At 42.1% G+C, this 19,673-nt stretch overlaps 2 protein-coding genes across 5 annotated transcripts in view; both read right to left on the bottom strand.

Moving 5' to 3' along the window:
* The window catches only part of LOC124147426 (X-ray repair cross-complementing protein 5-like), a 38,078-nt gene extending 36,188 nt beyond the window's left edge, over positions 1–1,890 (bottom strand). Inside the window, exon 1 of the mRNA XM_046518093.2 lies at positions 1,864–1,890. Within this exon, the coding sequence (XP_046374049.2) occupies positions 1,864–1,878 (15 nt within the window). The 5' untranslated portion in view covers positions 1,879–1,890. The remainder of the gene's footprint in view (positions 1–1,863) is intronic.
* Positions 1,891–12,668: 10,778 nt separating this feature from the next.
* Positions 12,669–19,673, bottom strand: part of LOC124147389 (serrate RNA effector molecule homolog) — a 32,868-nt gene continuing 25,863 nt past the window's right edge. For 3 of the 4 annotated variants that reach the window (XM_046518090.2, XM_046518091.2, XM_048380927.1), the window contains exons 17-23: positions 19,529–19,637; positions 18,669–18,822; positions 17,387–17,573; positions 16,800–16,878; positions 15,486–15,539; positions 14,970–15,020; positions 12,669–13,500 (exon numbers count right to left, since the gene is read on the bottom strand). In XM_046518090.2, coding sequence (XP_046374046.1) covers positions 13,434–13,500; positions 14,970–15,020; positions 15,486–15,539; positions 16,800–16,878; positions 17,387–17,573; positions 18,669–18,822; positions 19,529–19,637 — 701 coding nt within the window. In that variant the 3' untranslated portion in view covers positions 12,669–13,433. The remainder of the gene's footprint in view (positions 13,501–14,969; positions 15,021–15,485; positions 15,540–16,799; positions 16,879–17,386; positions 17,574–18,668; positions 18,823–19,528; positions 19,638–19,673) is intronic. The other variant, XM_046518092.2, reaches the window with a different exon arrangement.

Below are 19,673 nucleotides of genomic sequence, written 5' to 3'. Positions count from 1 at the left end.
GATTAAAACACAAAATTGTGAATGTGATATGTACTTTTAAAAGTTTGCTTCTAAAAGGTCGGCATTGCTGTATCAAGATACGTATTGTATCTTGACCTCAAAATCAATACACGTATCGTATCGTGAGGTACCTGTATCGTGACACCCCTAGAAATCAACATCAGGTTCGATTGCAGGATTTGCAAAGCTTGTGCACCGACAACTCGGAGTCAACAGATATTTTCCAAATATTATAATGTTTTTATTCAAGGTGCACAAATGATTTGATGTACCTCGCGATGTAAAACCCGTTTTATTACAATACAGATCTTGATCATTGATCAGATAGTCTTGACTGCAGGCTGCCATTTTGTTTGAAGCAAATCCAAGTGATATGAGAGGTGGAATCTGATTGGTCAAAAGGTTTTGGTTTGTTTTGTTGTTTAACACCGCACTCAGCAATATTCCAGCTATATGACGGCGGTCTGTAAATAATGGAGTCTGGACCAGACAATCCAGTGATTAATATCATGAGCATCCATCCACGCAATTGGGATCAATGACATGCATCAACCAAGTCAGCGAGTCTGACCACCCGATCCCGTTAGTCGCCTTTTACGACAAGCATGGGTTGCTGAAGACCTATTCTACCCCGGATCTTCACGGGTCTGGTCAAAAGGAGAGGCATAGAAGAGATATAACTAGTAATATCCACTGGTTGCGCTATGATCGAGCCCAGAAATTCCAACCTAGTTCAGCAAGGGTGGAAACTTGCCGGAGGTGAGGGGTATAAAACCTAATGCAAGAGGCAAAAACATACATATACACCAAGTGATCCTGCTACAAGGAATTAATCTTACTGACATGTTTTAATATAACATTGTAAAAGAATTCAAACAAATTCAAAATTGATAGAAAACAGCTGTTCGATTGAACTGAGGTTAGCTTGTGCTGTGTCACGTGACTTCCATTGACTCGGAAAAGGTGTGGCCTTTTACTTTGAAAGGGGTATAAAGGATTTATTATTCCTCTCAGAAATCCACTTGCAGCCTGACTTGCTTGTGGCAGGGTCTAAGACATTTATTGCCTTGCTGAGACATTTATTCCCCTCCAAGGTGGGATACACAGTATTTAATCAAGATGACATGGACCAATCAGATCTCATTATTCTGACATGGGGGTATGATAATAAGTTCTGATACAATTGTTGCATCTAAGTCAGCGGAATGTAACAAAAAGGTATGTCCCTGAGTTACTGGTATTATTGTGTAATCATGAGCATTCCTATATAGTGATATTTATTATATCGTGACCCTATTATTGCATTGTGTCTTAGCATGAATCGTGACTGTATGATCCCAGGTAAGCTAACTCTATATTTGTTGGCTGAATACAAATATCATTATCAAACATATGAACATAAAATAACCTGAAATGCAAATATTATATTATGCGTTACATTTTACAGATGTTTAGCCTGTATCCCCTAATTTGTGAAATATCAGCTGAGAGAAAACGGTAAACATTGTCGTCGTAAACACTGAAAAAGCCGAACGTTTACAGATGTTTGGTAAACACATGGCAAGTAATCAATCATAACATAAAGTTGCTTAAATCAAAGGTACTTTGCAATATTTAAAAGAATACTCTGTAACTAAACAATTAAAAAAGCATTCATCGTGATATAACGAAATTACAAGAACGTGGATGACACATATCCTAGGTAGATAAAAACAAGGTAATGTTTAGGCGAATGGCAACGATGACTGTGGCTAAGGTAAATATAAATATTATTGTATTGATTTAAGTGAATGTCATTTGCAATCAAACGGTATCTTCTTCAACATCGGCATGTTTAAATTTCACTATGCGAAAATGTAGCACCTTGTTTGCCGCCATCTCTAAACACGATCAAGGGGAGATAATTATGTGGTATCAGCATTTATCTGTTTGGGGCTGTCATGTCACAAGTACACGTTCGAATTGCGCAATTTCTTTCAGATCTACGTCAGCGTTATTTATTTCAGCTGAATTAAATATTTTCAATGCTGATTTGTTTCAGAAAATGTTATGTAACAGTGAAAAAGATGTTTCGCGGTCTGGTGCCCTGTCTGAAATCGAATTGCCTGCCGTTTCGTCTCGAATTCTTCAATGGAAAGACCATTCTTAACAAGATATAACGTTGATTATCAATAGCATGGAAGAACAAGATGGTATATTATGCTCTTATGGATATGAATGTATTCTAAGCTTGCGTTTCCTGAGAAATCTTTCACAGATTTTTATTTTTTAAATCCATATGTTTTTAATAAACCACACAAGTGTATTCCCTATCAGTAAATCCTTGTGTTGAGGCTAAAAGTGGGGTTTAACAGTCAGTGACATATGAATAAAGTTTCTTCAGTACGATTTCAATAAGTTACATACACGTAGTCTTTTATCAATACATATGCACCTGGCAAAGAGTAAGGCACAGCTAACTAGTGTTGTCGCATTTGCAGTGTCAATGAAGGCAGTTGACTTGTGGTTCAACGTTTATATTATTTCCAGTGGGACGACAACGTCATGTGTTGATACTGGAAAGTCGAGGACAATTTTGCCATGTTGAAGACCAAGACTCCGCCATCCTACTTGAACTTCGCAAATTCCACTTAACAACAACTCACGATGAAAATCTCAATAAACAGCACCACTGGAAATGGTGGTGGTGGTGGTGGTGGAGGAGGGAAGGGGTGGTGGTGGTGGTTGGCGGTGGTGGTGGTGGGATCTTTGTTTGGGTTTGAGGGTCGTCAAAGCATGAGGATTAAAAGCGTTCTTTCGGGAGAGATGGGTGGCCCTGAAATGGGCCGTTTTGGGGAAGAAGTCGATCACTTCTTCATCCACATACACACAGTGGTGCAAAGGCACGGGTGGGCTGTTATCTTTCGTCTCACAGGAGACTTGCTAGTGTGAGTTAAACGCTTCATGTACGTGTCCTTCAAGATGGTATAACAATACACGCACTGGAATGTTCCATCCCGTGCCTTTGTCCCAAAAGCGTAGACTGGCCTACACCCTTGGCACTTGTCGCATTGCCATGGAGGAGGGGCAGGCAATGCTTCTGTCTCCAACTCCGAGCAACACCCTTTGCACAGTGGCAAAGGGTGTGCAACTGGAGTCAACTTAAAGTCCCAGTTTTCTGCATTATTTTGCATACTGCTGTTGCTGATGATGATTTTCTTTTTTCACAAGAGACACGGATCCACTCGAATGGTTGTTCTCTTGTTTTATAGGAAAGGGACTGACACCCTGCTTCCTGGTTGGTTCGTCACGCAGCGCCCCCCCCCCCCCCCCGATTGGTTCGTTCTGGTGCCTGGCCTGCACCTCAGTTTTTCAAAACGGACCGACCCCTGTGTTTCTTTTCCATAGGAAATGGATTTTACCATGGGAGAGAAAGCACAACCCCAGTTCGACCAATCAGAGCCCACCATGGTCCGAGCGCGCCCTCTGATTGGTCGACAACCCAGGCTTCTGATTGGTCAGATTTCGATCCGTTTTTTTTTTCTTGGGTAGTCTTGGTATTTTTTAGGTAGACGGTCGTCTGAATGCTAAAGGTGGACCGTCATAGGTAGACATGAACGTGATGTGTGAATGCCTACGTGATGTACGTTGTGTCACTCCCATGCAAATCGTGATGTCGTGTGTGTCTTCAAACAGACGTTTACGTTGATCCATAGAATTATAGGATTATTATTTATACCGAGGAGTTGGCACATGTGTATGCCTACAGGCGTTCTACCATTTGTGTTACCATGCACACGTGATGTACTTCACGTCTCTTTGCAAACGTAGTGTTTCACCCGTGTCTTTATGCAAAACGTGATGTCATGTGTGTGTCTTCAAACAGACGTTGATCCATATAATAATGACGTTGTCACTCGTTTATTTATACCGAGGTGTTGACACTCGTGTAGGTCTACAGGCGTACTGTCACACGTGTTTCCATGCACACGTGATGTTTGACTCGTGTCCCCATGTCTCTATGCAAACGTAGTGTCAAACGTGTATTTATATATATATATTTATTTTATTTTGAGACGTACAATTGTGGTGTCATGTGTAGGCGTGTGCCTCCAAGAGGACTGGGGAGTGTGTGGGTTCTTTGTTTTGGATTGTTGTTTGGGTTGGCAAAGCAAAGGATGAAAATTGTCTTTCGGGAGAGATGGGTGGCCCTGAAAAGGGCCGTTTTGAAGAAGAAAAACTTTTCTGCTGCTGTCAAAGAAGAAGACAAGGATCGTCGAAGCGGAACTTGCTGCCATCTGGGTATGCCATCTGGGTATGCCATCTGGGTATACCGTCTGGGTGCCCTACGTGGCTTGTTGGTAACAGGAAGCGGTAATAGTCATGAACAGGAACTTGAACGGGAACAGGAACGCAGGAAACGGGAAACGTCCTCCTAGGCAGCCGGCCATGCTATGCCATTCGTGTTCTTCTGATTCACATTCTCCTCGCAGAGATAGTGTAGCTGTAGCTTCTTCTTATGTCTCACCAGACCGGTTAGTTTGAGGTAGTCGCAGTGTGGGGACCACTTGTGGTGTTCCACCAATGGATCGTCATGGGACGCCCATTGTCTCAGCCGCACACCACATTGGAAACAGTACACGCCATCGGCACCCTGAGTGTAGACAAAGCCCGCATGGGCCATCTCTTCAGCAGTCTGATACATTTGCGTCGGCCATGCCTCAAACGAAGCGAGCCTTCTTTCAAAGCGTAGATAATAGGGCGATGGTGTGTTACTGAGCGGCAACATCTTATCATCAGCATCCGTACTCTTACTCCAGCATCCACGAGTATCTGCACTATCAGTCACCATATCTCCGTCACACGTCGTCGTACAACTCTTTTTTTGTCTCAGCCATTCTTGATGCGATGATGATGATTTTCTTTGTTCACAAGTGACACTGACCTATTTGAGTGGCTGTTCTCTTGTTTTATAGGAGAAGAACCGGACCGAAAATCGCTGCTTCCTGATGGGTCCAAAACACAGTGTGCTGATTGGTCCATTCCGGTGCCTGGCCTGCACCTCAGTTTTCTAAAACGACCTGACCCTTGTGTTTCTTTTCCATAGGAAATGTTTTTTTTTCCATGGGAGAGAAAGCACAACTCGGCTCGGGTGCTGTCTTCTGATTGGTCGGTGCTGTCTTCTGATTGGTCGACAACCCAAGCCTCTGATTGGTCAGATTTCAATCCTGTTTTGGGGAAGGGTTGTCTATAAGTCAGACGTTCAGTCAATCTTATAGTACAGACGTTCATCAGACAGGCATCGCTATCATGACGAGCAACCAAAGTAAGCCTTATCGTTTGGAGAGGAAAGACACCACACGCTCTAGACGATTAAGAACTGCTAACCATACCTATCGTTTGACTTTCAACCCAGACTACTTGGACACTGACCACCCGACCGCGTTCCCATTGAACTGCCGGCATTATTTGAAAGAGTGATCGATGACTTTTATCAACAGATGTCAGGCAAGAAGGGAGATCGTATTGGTCTAGGTATCGATCATCCCGCTTTGAACACTCCCATACGGATTCCCTTTCGTCGCTTTGAAGATCTCCATGGACTAAATATTTTACATGCCGTGGTAAAAGTTCAACAGTCCAACAAAGACCTGAACACCGATGCCACGATGGTTGTGACTTTAGTACACGTAGCAGATCCCGACAGGCTAGGATCGGGCAGCGGCCGTTTGAAAAACGTGATTGGACTTGAAGCCTTTTTAACACGCAAACAAGGGGTTGTACAGATCAAAACGAAGATCAATCCTGTTTGGCACGGGCCCTGGTGGTGGCACAGCATTATGCCCAGAAGCCCAACCCTCTGACCCCAGAATGGGAAACCCAGCAAAAGAGATTGACGAGAACGGATTGAGTCGATGTTCAAGGCATACGGGCACGGGACTTGTTTCGACGTCTTGGCCTGCCTGAAGGTCCCTGTCAGGGCCTGGACGACCTAGCACGCGTGGGACGCGCCTTGGCCCACCTGAATTATCAACTGAAAGTCTACAGTCAAGAGGTGGACCAGAGACTGTTGTACAAGTGTGATGAGGCTCCACCCAACGCCACCGTGCTGCATTTATACCATCATGATCAGCACTACGATGTGGTCACTTCCATGCCAGCTTTTTATGCGTCTAAACATTACTGCGAACACTGCGACCACCGTTACGACCATCCCAAAACCCATCCCTGCACCAAGAAATACTGCTGCCACCGCTGCCTCCACTCTAGCTATTGCGGACCCAAGGAATATCACGGGATCCCTTGCTTTACATGTCAACGCTGGTTCCCAAATCAACACTGTTACACTCAACATCTCAAGTCACCGTCAGAGGGAAAACCCAGCGCCTGTCAATCGATTCACAGGTGCCCAACCTGTTTTCAGCTGGTCCACGTCTTGGAGACCCCCATGGCTCACCACGAGTGCTCAGATGAAGAACATCCCTGCTTAGAGTGTCGAGAACTCATGACCCCAGACCATCGCTGTTACATGACACCCCTCCGTGAAGCCCACGAGGAAGAGGAGGAGGAGGAAGAGGAACAACATCACATACGAGACAACATCAAATACGCCTCTATGATTTTGAATGCATGCAAGACACGGGGGAACACATTCCAAATTTGTGCGTGGAGCAGTTAGGATGTGGACGATGTATCAGTGAAGTGAGCAAGGAGTTGTGCGAACACTGTCCATGGAGAGAAGAAGGTTATGGCCCCAGCCGTGAGATCATGTTTCGAGGCCCCACCACGCGTCATGATGTGTGTGTGTGGTTGACAACGCTGGCTGAAAAACCCAAGAAGAAGAAGAACCAAGAGGAAGAGGAGGACAGCACACGCAAGGGAACAACAGCACACCCATGCAAAAGAAAACGGGATGGAACCCCCTCAAGAAAGCACTCTTCAAAACGTCAACGACATTCATTACCCCAGGAGGAGGAGGCGTTGGTGGAAGGGGAGGATGCCATGGAAGTGGATGCGCCCACCCCGTTGGAGGAGGAGGAAAAGGGGAAGGAGAAGACAAAGAAGACAAAGAACAAGAACACCACCACTACAGTCCAGAAGGACGATCGCATTTATGTGATGGCACATAATGCACGATCCTATGATTTGCACTTGATCCTGAAGGGCCTGTACCCCCTTCTGGTGAAACTCCCCACCAAGATTCGAAATGGACAATAGATTTTGCAGGTGACCCTGGGACGCTTGTGTTTTGAAGACAGTTTAAATTTCATACCCTACCCACTGAAAGCATTTCCAAAGAGCTTTGGGCTGAAAGAACTGAAGAAAGGGTATTTTCCAAACTTTTTCAATACCGAAGCCAACCAGACCTACAGAGGTCCCTATCCACCACCCATCATGTATGATCCCGATGGCATGTATCCCGCGGAATGCACAGCCTTCCTCCAGTGGCACACCCAAAAAGTGCAAGAAGGAGCCTGGTTTGACTTGCAAGTAGAACTTTTAGCCTCCTGCCAGAGCGATGTGGACATTTTGAGACGGGGATGCGCTGACTTCCGACAGAACGCCATCAGGTCGGTTCGCATGGATCCCTTTGTAGAAGTGATGACAGCTGCTGCGTTCACTATGAAATCCTTCCGAAAACACGATCTGAAACCCAATACCATTGCCATTCTTCCACCTAAAGGCTACCAACCCAAGAGAAACTATTCCCAGGCTTGTATGCACTGGTTAAATTATCTGATGGAGATGGATCCCAATCTGCACCTCCAGCACGCCAGGAATGGAGCTGAAAAAGAGTTCACGTGTGGAGAGGGCCAACATCGGTACAGTGTGGATGGCTACGATCCAGCGACAGGTACCATCTATGAATTCCTGGGGTGTTTCTGGCATGGGTGCCAGGCATGTCACAAGACCCAACGTGGAAAACCTCATCCCGTCCTGGGCACGTCGTTGGGAGCACGTTATACCAACACCCGCTACCGCCTGAGTCTCTTGAGTCAACACCCAGAGGTGAAACGGATCGTCACCCTGTTGGAGCACGAGTTTACAAAAATGCAACAGGAGAACTCCGCTCTGTGTGCTTTCTTGCAGGGACCCCACTGTATCCACGTCCCTGGACCGCTCAACCCTCGTGACGCCTTCTATGGAGGACGCACCAATGCCACATGATTATGCTACGAAGCCCAAGAAGGTGAAACCATCAAGTACATCGATATTTGTTCCCTTTATCCGTACATTTTTAAGACCGGAGCATTTCCCACGGGACACCGGACCCTTCTCCATCAACCACCTGTGAACACGTTGTTTGAGCTGAAAGGACTTATCCAATGTCGTGTCCTACCCCCGAAACGACTCTACCATCCGCTACTGCCTTGCAGATCAGGTGGCAAACTGCTCTGTCCTTTGTGCCGTACGTGTGCCGATACCCGGTCAGACTCCCCCTGCAAGCACACGGACGAAGAGAGGTCATGGGTGGGTACGTACGCCACCACAGAACTCCATGAAGCCGTGAAGAAGTATGACTACCAGGTGCTTCAGATATACGACGTTTGGGATTTTGACACCTTTGCACAGCATGACCCCGACACCCAGCAAGTAGGACTCTTTGACACTTATATCGATCGTCATTTCAAGAAGAAGCTCGAAGCCAGCGGATACCCCGAGGGATGTACGGATCACGAGGCTTACATCCAGGAGATCTATGACAAAGAAGGCATTGGGTTGGACAAGGACCGCATCGAAAAAAAGCCCAGGACTTCGCACGATTGCCAAGATGCAACTGAATTCGCTCTGGGGCAAGTTTGGACAACGGTTAGACTACAGTCAGAACATCTATATGAACGATCCTGTACAGTACTTTACCTTGTCATCGTGGTCAACGAACACATGGTGGAAGTGACCTATACGCACAAGGAAGAATTCCAAACCCCTCATTCTCATTTCAATGTCGCCATCGCTGCTTGGGTCACCGCCCAAGAACGTCTCAAGCTGTACGAGACCCTTGCCCTGGTGGGTCGCAGGGTCTTGTACTTTGACACGGACAGCGTCATTTACATTCATCGACCCCACGACGCGAATCCAGAGCTGGGCCATTCGTTGGGTGAGTTTACAGATGAACTGGACGGAAACACCATCAAGACGTTTGTGTCAGGAGGCCCCCAAAACTATGGCTATGAGTTAATGAACCCCAGACCCGATGGAACGTGCACGACCTGCAAAGTGCGAGGGTTCACTTTGAATTACAGAAACCAACAACAACTCCACTTTGACACCATGAAAGGACTCTTGTGACCCGACCCACCCGAAAAGACTATCATACCGTGTACGACAAGGGACGTCTTGTCTACGACGAAACCACAGGGCTGCCTGTAGACACGCTCCCCTTTAGGTACAGAGACGACCAGATCCTTTATTTTTTTTATTTCATCACAACGGATCGAAACTGAATCGACATGGACACCTACAGAAAAACCGGATCGAAATCTGACCAATCAGAAGCTTGGGTTTTCGACCAATCAGAGGGCCGCCTTTGCGTCCGATAATACGTTGATTAATTGCTCATTGTTATTTAACTCAATGGATTTTTTAGGAACTGTGGATGTTATGAAAATAGTTGTCACGTGGGCTTTCTCAGCCGACCTTTGAGACTTGACACCTATGTGAAACACCTGAAACAATCTTAGTGATCAGTAGAGAAACGAACACGGGTTATAATATCCCGAAATGATATATATATTTTAAAATATTTGATTGTTACAGTGACACGTGACATCGAATACGTTTCTTTGTACAGCTGCAGACGTTTGGGATATTGTTCCTTTGGGTTGATATTCACGGATACATTCCTCGAACAAGGAAGCTGCCTAAAATTATACACATAAATTTGGTAGGTTGTAATTATGATATTCGCATTTTGTTTCCCTTAATTTCCAGTAGCATTGGACAGATTCATTCTTGTTCCTCTACGTCTTAGTTGGTAAATTCTTCGATGCGCGATAGACGTTGTTTTCACAAGCCTTTTACTTTGTATATTACAGTCAATTTGTAAAATGTGATTCTCTCAGGCAGTTTATAAAATGTGTAAATATTTCAGTAATTTTGACTGAAAAATCTGTCCATTTCTTTAACAGATTGACCAAAATTGATTAAGACGATCAATAGGTCCTAAAAACATCACAATAGATTATTATGTAGGATTAGAAGCCAAACAATATAGAAATGTACTTTTCAACGTAACATTTTCAGTATCTTGGTGATGACAAAAACATAAAAATGTTTCGAATTTGTTGTCATAATAATACTGATGGACATTTTTTTCAGTCAATTTGTAAAATAACTGAATATTCAGGTGTTTAATACATTTCCTAAATGAAAATTTTGCACATTTTGACTGTAAAAATATAAGCACGATAAAATAAGCAATGCTCAGGAGAAATATTTACTTTGTGTTCCAAGTCAAAATGGTGTAAACGAAAGTCGCACAATTACCATGCAAGTGACTTATCAAAACTTCGTCACCATTACCGATGCTACCCACAAAGGTACCTAGAATCTACATGTCCTTATTATTTCCATACTGTATTTCATTTTGTTGATCAATGTGACCATACGCCCTTATACTATCAATAAAAGTGACAAATGCGCTTACGAATTGCGCAGCACAGGTTGCGAACTAGTCTAGGTTTCTGCTATATCATCCGGGTACTCACGGGAAAAAAACAATAACAAAGGCCCGGGGAATTGCTTTAGATCAGTGCCCCTTTAAAGCCGAGGGCCAGACAGGGTAACAAGTACCATCTTTGAACGTCTTTTGGTATAGCGCGGCCGGAGATTGAATCCTGATCGAATCTACATAGACCACGGAGTATAATAAATAAAAGGTGCGTAGTCCTTTGCTTTCTTGACATGATTCATTTTGATAAAATTAGAATGTCTTGATAACTCCGGCTGCGGGTATTGGCACCTGATACCAAACGCTTGTAGATCAGGCTTGTAAACTGGCATTTATACCCAAGACCATAGGTTTCTGGCCTGCCCAAGGGTGCAGCTCTGCACAGAGAATGGGTCCTTGAACTACAATACAAGTTAAGACAGGAGAGTTGGTCGTCTCTGGTGGTCACCCAACAGTTCCTGTCCAGTGTTAAGTATTCTCTGAACCCAGTATGGCCAACAAATAAAGAATTTTGTAATCTCAATGACACAACTGACAATTGTTTTTCCCAGGTTGTCACTCAAAAACAAATGACTACCCAATCCTATGGTACATAGAAACTGACACATTGACTGATTGACTGAATGTGTGTTGTTTAATACCGCTCTCAACAATATTCCTATTACATGATGTTAGTCTGTAAAAATTTTGCATCTGGACCAGACAATAGTGACTGATCACGCCGTCAGAGTACAATGTACATGACATCAACCAATTGCTTGGATCGATGCTCATGATGTCAATCTCTGGATTGTCTGGTCCAGACTCGATTATTTACAGACCACCTTCGCATTGCTGGAATATTGCTGAGTGCGGTGTTAAACAAAAATAAACAAACAAACAAACGTAATAATGTTCATGAATCACACAATCATGTAATGGAATGAGAACTGGATAAATAGTTTCAGATTTATATTTAAATATTGGTACTTGGTGGTGATATTGAATTTCCGCTAATGAACTACAAGGGAGATATCTCATTGACTTCTTGTGAAACAACTGGTTTGGGTTAATTCTGAGAGGACCTCATATAGGTCATACTTATTTCCAACACATATTTACATGAATAAAAATTAAACTTGTTATAGCATTTATTGTCATGTTAATAAGTAGATTCAGACATTAACAATCAACATTGATATCGCCAAAACTCATCACTTAAGAGACAAATATTAATATTTGGTGGTTATATTGGATTTATGCAAATGACTTGAGTATTCTACATGTGCCCTTGGGTCTGTTTACCCCAATCTAGAAGTTCAAATCACTCAAATATGTCATCAGAGACCAACAGTGTATTGATATTCTATGTCTAGCCATCAAACTTTTGGTTGCCATCTTGGAATTTTGGGCCACCAGGGGGCTCTGGTGACGGAGTTTCTGTCTTAAAGTGTTAACTTTAATTCAGTGAGTTAGTGTGGCAAGACATATGCATAACTCCTAGCACACTGTTTTAGAGTTAAAATATTCAATAGTCTAAACACACATTTAGTTAACTTGGCAGCCATCTTGAAATTGGTGGCCATCTTGAATTTTTGCACATTTGTCAATGGTCGAAAACATTCAGTTGTCGTGAATATCTTTTTAGAAACATAATATGGCTATTTTGCAATACAACACATGCTTTTTTCATCATTGAACCTCATCTGAAATATGGAAGATATATTGATAATTGGTGGCCATATTGGATTATGCAAATTAGACATGTTTCCCAAACTGGGATTGCTTGGGACTTTTAGTATGTTGTTTTTCGGGACCTTGTAGAAATGCATTGTGGTGAAATAAATTCTGTTGCAACTTGTTTCAAGTCGAGTGAAAAAATGGCCTAGATTGCCTGGACTGCAAGTCTCAGAGCCTGACCATCTGATCTCGTAGTGATCCCTCCAATGACACACATAGGTTGCTGGGGACCAATATTCTTACCCGGAATCCATACTGATCAATACAAAGAGCACTTCTAAATAAAAAAATACCTTGCTTTATAAAAAATCCATTTATTACAATAGCGCTACTACAGACATAGATGCAGTGACGTTTCATGACTGGTGTAATGAGGACAACAGAAAAGATAAACAACGTTAAAAATATTAAAACCTATGACAAGATGACCGGTGATCAATATATACAGTAATGGTGTGTTGATTATAACAGTATTAAGCAAAATGTGATGTCACCATTTAAGCTTAATATCAGATGTTGCATCACAAAGGGTGTAACAATACAAAGCTTGAGCTGCAGTAAAATGTATATCATGGCAATGTCTTCAAAAAGCAATTATAGCAATAAGACTTGTAAACATACAAGTCACACCAGTTTTAGTACTATTTTCACTTAGTGAAAGTTTGAAAGTTCACTTTCAAATATATGTTATCTAAATAAACAAGAACCTCTTACAAAATACCACGTTAAAAGCAGTAGAGTCCATCCTGCTTTATGAAAACACTGTAGACTCTTATATTTCTTATCACATAGACTCATAGGGAGTATTATCTTTTATTTAAGTGTCAATATGGATATAACTACTGAAGACTGATCTGGGGACTGCCCTTGTCCATCAATGGATCATTACACCCCTTGTCATACAGTCAGTGTATCTGTTTGTGGTGTATACCACAGTGTATTTCATGGAGTGTATCATGGTATGTATCATGGTATGTATCATGGTGTATATCATAGTGTATATCATGGTGTATATCATGGTTTGTATATCATGGTTTGTATCAAGGCGTATATCATGGGGTATTTACAAGTCCATCTCTTCAGGGGCGTCAAGATCTCTGTATTCAATGATGGAACGAGGATCCGATCGTCTGGAAAACAAATCATACAATTCATTAAGATGAATAAATATAGCATAAATAACCATATAATTAATTTAAATTAGCCCTGTGTTTATAAATTTTTAGAACTATTTGAAGCTTTTGGTTTCTCATAAATTCTAGCATCATTTGAACCATGTTAAAATGTTTTCAGTGAATTGTCTTGTGAGTCAGAGTTTGAGATATTTTCTCACACATTTTAAAGCATACTTGCAAAGATAAAATATCACCACATAATCATGAAAATCTCCCCGATCAATTCCTGATCTAAATCAAGTTATATACCATGTGTACACGGAATCAATATTATAACAATCATTTAACCATGAGGCACCTTTTAGGCATGAAATCTGTCTAACTAAAAACAAAAACAACGCTGAGGAAAATATCTCAGTTTCAATCATATTCTCCTTAAGCCAGAATGAAATATGTTTTTTCCATAAGCAAGATATTATTACACCAATTCAAGAATTCAGATAGGCTGTTTGTTTGTCGTTGTCAATAGTGTGTGTCTGTATTTGTTGTTTAACTCAGCAATATTCCAGCCATATCTGGATCAGACAATTCATTGATTGATATGGTGAGCATGGATCCACGTTGTCAGGGTACGAAGACAAGCCATCAAACAAGTCACAGAGTCTGACCACCCAATCCATTCAGTCGCCACTTTCGACTAGGATAGTTGCTGGGGTCCATTCCTAACCCCAATACAGTCTGTATGGAACCTTTTTTTTATACTTTCATTGACTTTCCAATGAGAGCAACAGAGGCGTGTCATATCTTACTAAAATATCAAAATCCAAAAGGGTTAGAGAAAACCGAATATAACCATAATAGTATAGACAAGGTACAGAAATTTAAATAATCTCAATGTTGTATATCAAATTCTGTATGATTATTTCATTGAGAATAAACCATTAAAGAACTAATTATTTCCACACCCTTATAGCATCTGTGTAAACATATTATAATCATATATAGTGAAGTGTTTCCTAAATGGAAAAAACTTTATTTTGCCTTAATGAATCAATGCTCAGATCATTGACACATCAAATTATCCCATAGTACTGGTGGTGTTGAAGAGGAGGTAACGTTTCTACACAGCAATTGCAATCGTTTTGGTGATCTTCTACATAAAAATTAACTGAAAGATAGCGCCTTTGTCCTGGCTAAACATTTAAACCACAGAAGCTAAAAACACATACAGGATTTTTTTAAAACCATAAAAAATCTGAAAGGAGAAAATTGAACAGAGGTTCCTGAAAACCACAGTAAGAATAAAAGCAGCTGACAAAACAGAACCTAATTTAAAGTAAAATACAATCTTGATTCTTAACATGCTTCCAATATTTTATATGATGAATGATATTTTCTTTGCATTTTGTCATGTTTGAATTGTTTCTGAATGTCAAGGCCTCAAAACACACTGATCAGAAACAGAGTTGTGAGTATCGCCAAACCTGAATCTTGGCGATCGAGAAGAGCTGAGAGAATCTTCTCTATCTTTGTTTCTGCAAGGTCAAGGACTTGTGTCAAACTTAAGTACAGGGGAAATCTGTCCATATGCAATTTACATTTCTTTTTCCTGTCACAACCTTCCTTCATTTGGACATAATACCTATCGTGGCTGTACAATAGTGTAAATTTCAAACTGTTTCACCAGGAATAATTTCATAATTATTAAGTAATAATTAGGTATGTAATTGCAAATTTCACCCACTGTACATAAAAAAAAAAATCGTAACAGGTAATTGCCAAATCAAAGTTTTTATCACATATATTATCAAAATTCCAAATGTCATTTTTTTTCACTTTCAGCATTAATTTCTGCCAAACAGGTAAGTAAACTCTTTCTGAATTTCTTGTTAATTTCCAAAAAGGTGACACTCCTATACTAAGGAAAATAGCCTGTAAGTGTTGATGTGGAAAGTAACATGTTTTGCCAAAATATAACAAAGTTGAAGGCATCGCCAAACCTGAATCTTGGCGATCTAGAGGAACCGAAACTGTCATCTCTTTGACCTCCAGCTCTGCAAGGCCAAATATCTTGTATCAAAACCAATTTGAAGATTTACACATTCAACTTGACAGTGGCCTCATTGATACAGTATTTCAACCATCAACAGGACTCTTTAAGTTGCCAACAAAAACGCTACCAAGTAAAATGTCAAATAGAGACTCCCGCTAGTATAAAATTGTTTCAACTGAAACAACTGAAGTCATCTCATATCCCACCTTACAGCCAACTAACCCTTCTAAACGAACAACTCTATCCTACACCCCCCACCCTCATCCTACACCAACTACTATTCCTACACCACCCACCCCCATCCTACACCAACTACTATTCCTACACCCCCACCCTATACCAACTACTATACCTACACCCCCACCCTACACCAACTACTATTCTTAAACCCCACCCCCATCCTACACCAACTACTATTCCTACACCCCCCACCCTACACCAACTACTATTCCTACACCCCCACCCTACACCAACTACTATTCTTAAACCCCACCCCCATCCTACACCAACTACTATTCCTACACCCCCCACCCTACACCAACTACTATACCTACACCCCCACCCTACACCAACTACTATTCTTAAACCCCACCCCCATCCTACACCAACTACTATTCCTACACCCCCCACCCTACACCAACTACTATTCCTACACCCCCCACCCTACACCAACTACTATTCCTACCCCCCCCCACCCCCATCCTACACCAACTACTATTCCTACAACCCCATCCTTCAACCCCCAACCCCCCACCCCCATCTACACCAACTACCCATCCTACACCCCCCACCCAGCACCCCTGTCGTACACCAACTACCAATCCTACACCCCCCTCAGCACCCCTGTCCTACACCAACTACCCATCCTACACCCCCCACTCATCCCACCTGTTAAATATGATGACAAGAGGACAGTATCAACAGACATCAAATCTGACAAACATCTCTAATCTACAGAGTGATCATCAGTGCAAACACTATGGCTATCACAGTCATCCAACTTGACCTATGACTAGCAAGTCAATGCAAACTTAAAACTTCCATCAAACAGATAGGAAACCAAATTCCTATTCCAACATACACATAATTTGGGAGGTGGGGACATCAACCTAGAGTTTAGAAAAGTTGCATATTCTGTACGTGTTGGTTTAATCTAAACAGATAAATATTACAAAAGGTGCCTGTAGACTGATCTGTTATCCGTCTCAGTCAACAGCTGATGCTGTGTGTTAACCAGCAACACAATCTGATGTGAGCTCACCTGTATCGGTATGGCCGGCGGTAGTCCACCCTGTACATGTCTCGTTGTTGGAAGTTGTGTGTAAACTGGGGGCCATTGCCTGGAATAAACCAACCACACAATACAACTACAATCATGTTTTATAGGTTTCACATATCCACAGAACTGAGCCATGATGCGATACCCACAATCAAACACTTTCAGCACTATCAAGGATAAATTTAGTATTTGAAAGTACCGGAAACTGGAAGGAAAAAGGTAAATGTTTTTTTCTCTCTCTCACACACACAGACACAGACAGACAGACAGACAGACAGACAGACAGACACACAGAAACACACACACACACACACGTCAGTGTCAACTAAGCCATACTTGCAAAACTAAAACATATTTATTCAAAATTTATGATAACCTGAATTGGGATATCATTAATTGAAATTTGAGAATTATACCAACAATTTCTTTAGACTTGAGGCCTAAAATTAGCCTCTGAAAATGTCTAGATTAATCCCTGACCATACTAACATGCTAGTCAACACAATATGAAACAAACTGCCCCTACACCAACACTTGACATCAGAGCTGTAATTGTATCAACAACCTACCATACATCATGGGAGGTCCCTGCTGGTTGTACCCCCCTCCCATCATGCCCTGCTGGGGGGGGCCCTGGAAACTGTTCACCTGCCCACTGCCACCTCCACCACCACGGCTGTCGTTCTGTTTGTTGCCTGGGTGTTCTGGTAATGCAGGACGTTTTGGATCATGGAGATAGTTGTTGAAAAACGATACCTGCACAAACAAAAGCAAACATGCAAAGTTATTTCAAAATCATAACACATACAAACTGGATCATCCTGTCTTCTAATAAGTATGTCTCCATTCTATTATGACAAAAGCCAGGAGAGATTTGCTACCTTAGTTTTGTTCTGAGCTTTATTTGAATTACACAATATCAAAAATTGCAGAATGACAGAATGAGTGAGTGAGTGAGTTGGGTTTAACGCCGCTTTTAACAGTATTCCAGTTATATCACGGCGTGTCAGCTTAATGTGGGAGGAAAGCCCGAAGTGATGCAGGTCTCAGACCTTTACCACTTCGGTGAAACCCACGAGCACGGGGAAGGTGCTGACAAACCTAGAAACATAATCGGGGCGAACCGGGATTCGAACCCGAAATCATAGGTTTCTGGCGTGCCAAAGGGACGCAACTCTGCACAGCAAATCGCAGAGCCTTAGACGACTGGGCCACCCGTGCCCACAATGACAGAATGAACAAGTTCATGAGTATGTTTTATGCTATTGTTATCAATCTTCCAGTATGACCATGGTGAGAGACACTGAGACACATTGTACAACATAAGCTGTCGTCTACTGTTTCATATAGCTTCTGTGATGCTGCTCACACAGAGGTCACATCAAATCGCATTCTCCGAGGGACACGCCTACAATGAATTTATCCTACTACCTACTTTGTCCTTTATCAAAGTTTGAAAATAAACGGAGACTGAGATGCATAGCATTCGCCATATTGCCATACAACAATTTGTTAATGTTTAGGCTCTGTATATCATGATTGTTTGATTATTGTTTGGCACTCCACAATTTTCCAGCTATATGACCGTAAATAATTGAGTCTTGACCAGACAATCCAGTGATTGACATCATGAGCATCAATCTGTGTAATTGGGATACAATGACATGCAATAACCAAGTCAGCACGCCTAACCACCCAATCCCTTTAGTCACCACTTACGACAAGCATAGTCTGCACAATGTCAACACTTGACCCTGGAACTTGTAGGTGACGACGCATGTGCTACACAATGCTCCTGGTGTGATATAGATGCAAGACAACTCAATTCCTAAATGCAAATTTTGTGCATACCTCTTTTCTCACTTCTTCTACTTTCTCTCCATGTTTGTTGAAGACGTGTTTACGGACAAACTCTGGTCCCTTGAATTTCTTGCCACTGAGAGGACACAGCCATTTATCCTTGGCCAACTCCTGAGTGTTAGCCTGGACGAACTTCTCCACCTCAGTACCAGGTTAAGGAAAGTAACCACACCACATTGATAGCATTCACATTAGTTTGCAGCATCATAATTAGTTAGGCACAGAAGATGAATTTCTACCACAGTATTGTAGGTATAGGCCCATGGGCCTATCTGATTGATTTGGGGTGGGATATTACCTGTGAGTGATCCAGACTCAATCACAAAAAAAAAGAGACAACTCACCCTATACTTTAGCCCTAAAACCAAGCTGTATGATGTCAATCACGTATCAAAGCCATTTCCTTGCAATCTTTACCCCGCTGAAGTGGGATGTAGAAAGAGAGACCGCTTTTCCCATATCTCCACCAACTTCCAAGCAATGTTTGAAAATAAAAAAAATGCCTGACTGCTACCAAGACACACAGACTTTAGAAACTGCAGACACTGACTAAACTCTTCAGGCCTTTATTTATGAAAAAATACTGCAGCTTATTGCGACATATAAATAGGCACATAAATTTACTGCAGGCTATAAGGATCCTAACGAATTGAAACTACGGGCCAGACATGAGATCTACCTGTCACGAGAAGGTGCTCATTTTGAAATCTGCTAGCAAGCATTTGAAACTACGGGCCAGACATGAGATCTACCTGCCCTGCATAGGTGCTCATTTCGATCACTGCTTCCAAGCAGGGGCTTAACAAATGTGCTACAGGTAGATCATCATCACTGTTGAATGTAAAGGATATGCCTCTGGGTCTTTCTTCCCCAACTTGGTGGCATCCTCATTACTGATCTTCTCCGCACTTTCTGTAAACTGTTTTGTCTTGTTCTCAAAGTTGGCAATCCAGTCATTTACTGTCAACACAAACACATAGATTAGATAACATATAC

Source organism: Haliotis rufescens, unplaced genomic scaffold, assembly GCF_023055435.1.
Source record: "Haliotis rufescens isolate VD_foot unplaced genomic scaffold, xgHalRufe1.0.p SCAF_1, whole genome shotgun sequence".
In the NCBI taxonomy this organism is placed as follows: domain Eukaryota; kingdom Metazoa; phylum Mollusca; class Gastropoda; order Lepetellida; family Haliotidae; genus Haliotis; species Haliotis rufescens.
This window is presented reverse-complemented; position numbering and strand designations above follow the sequence as displayed.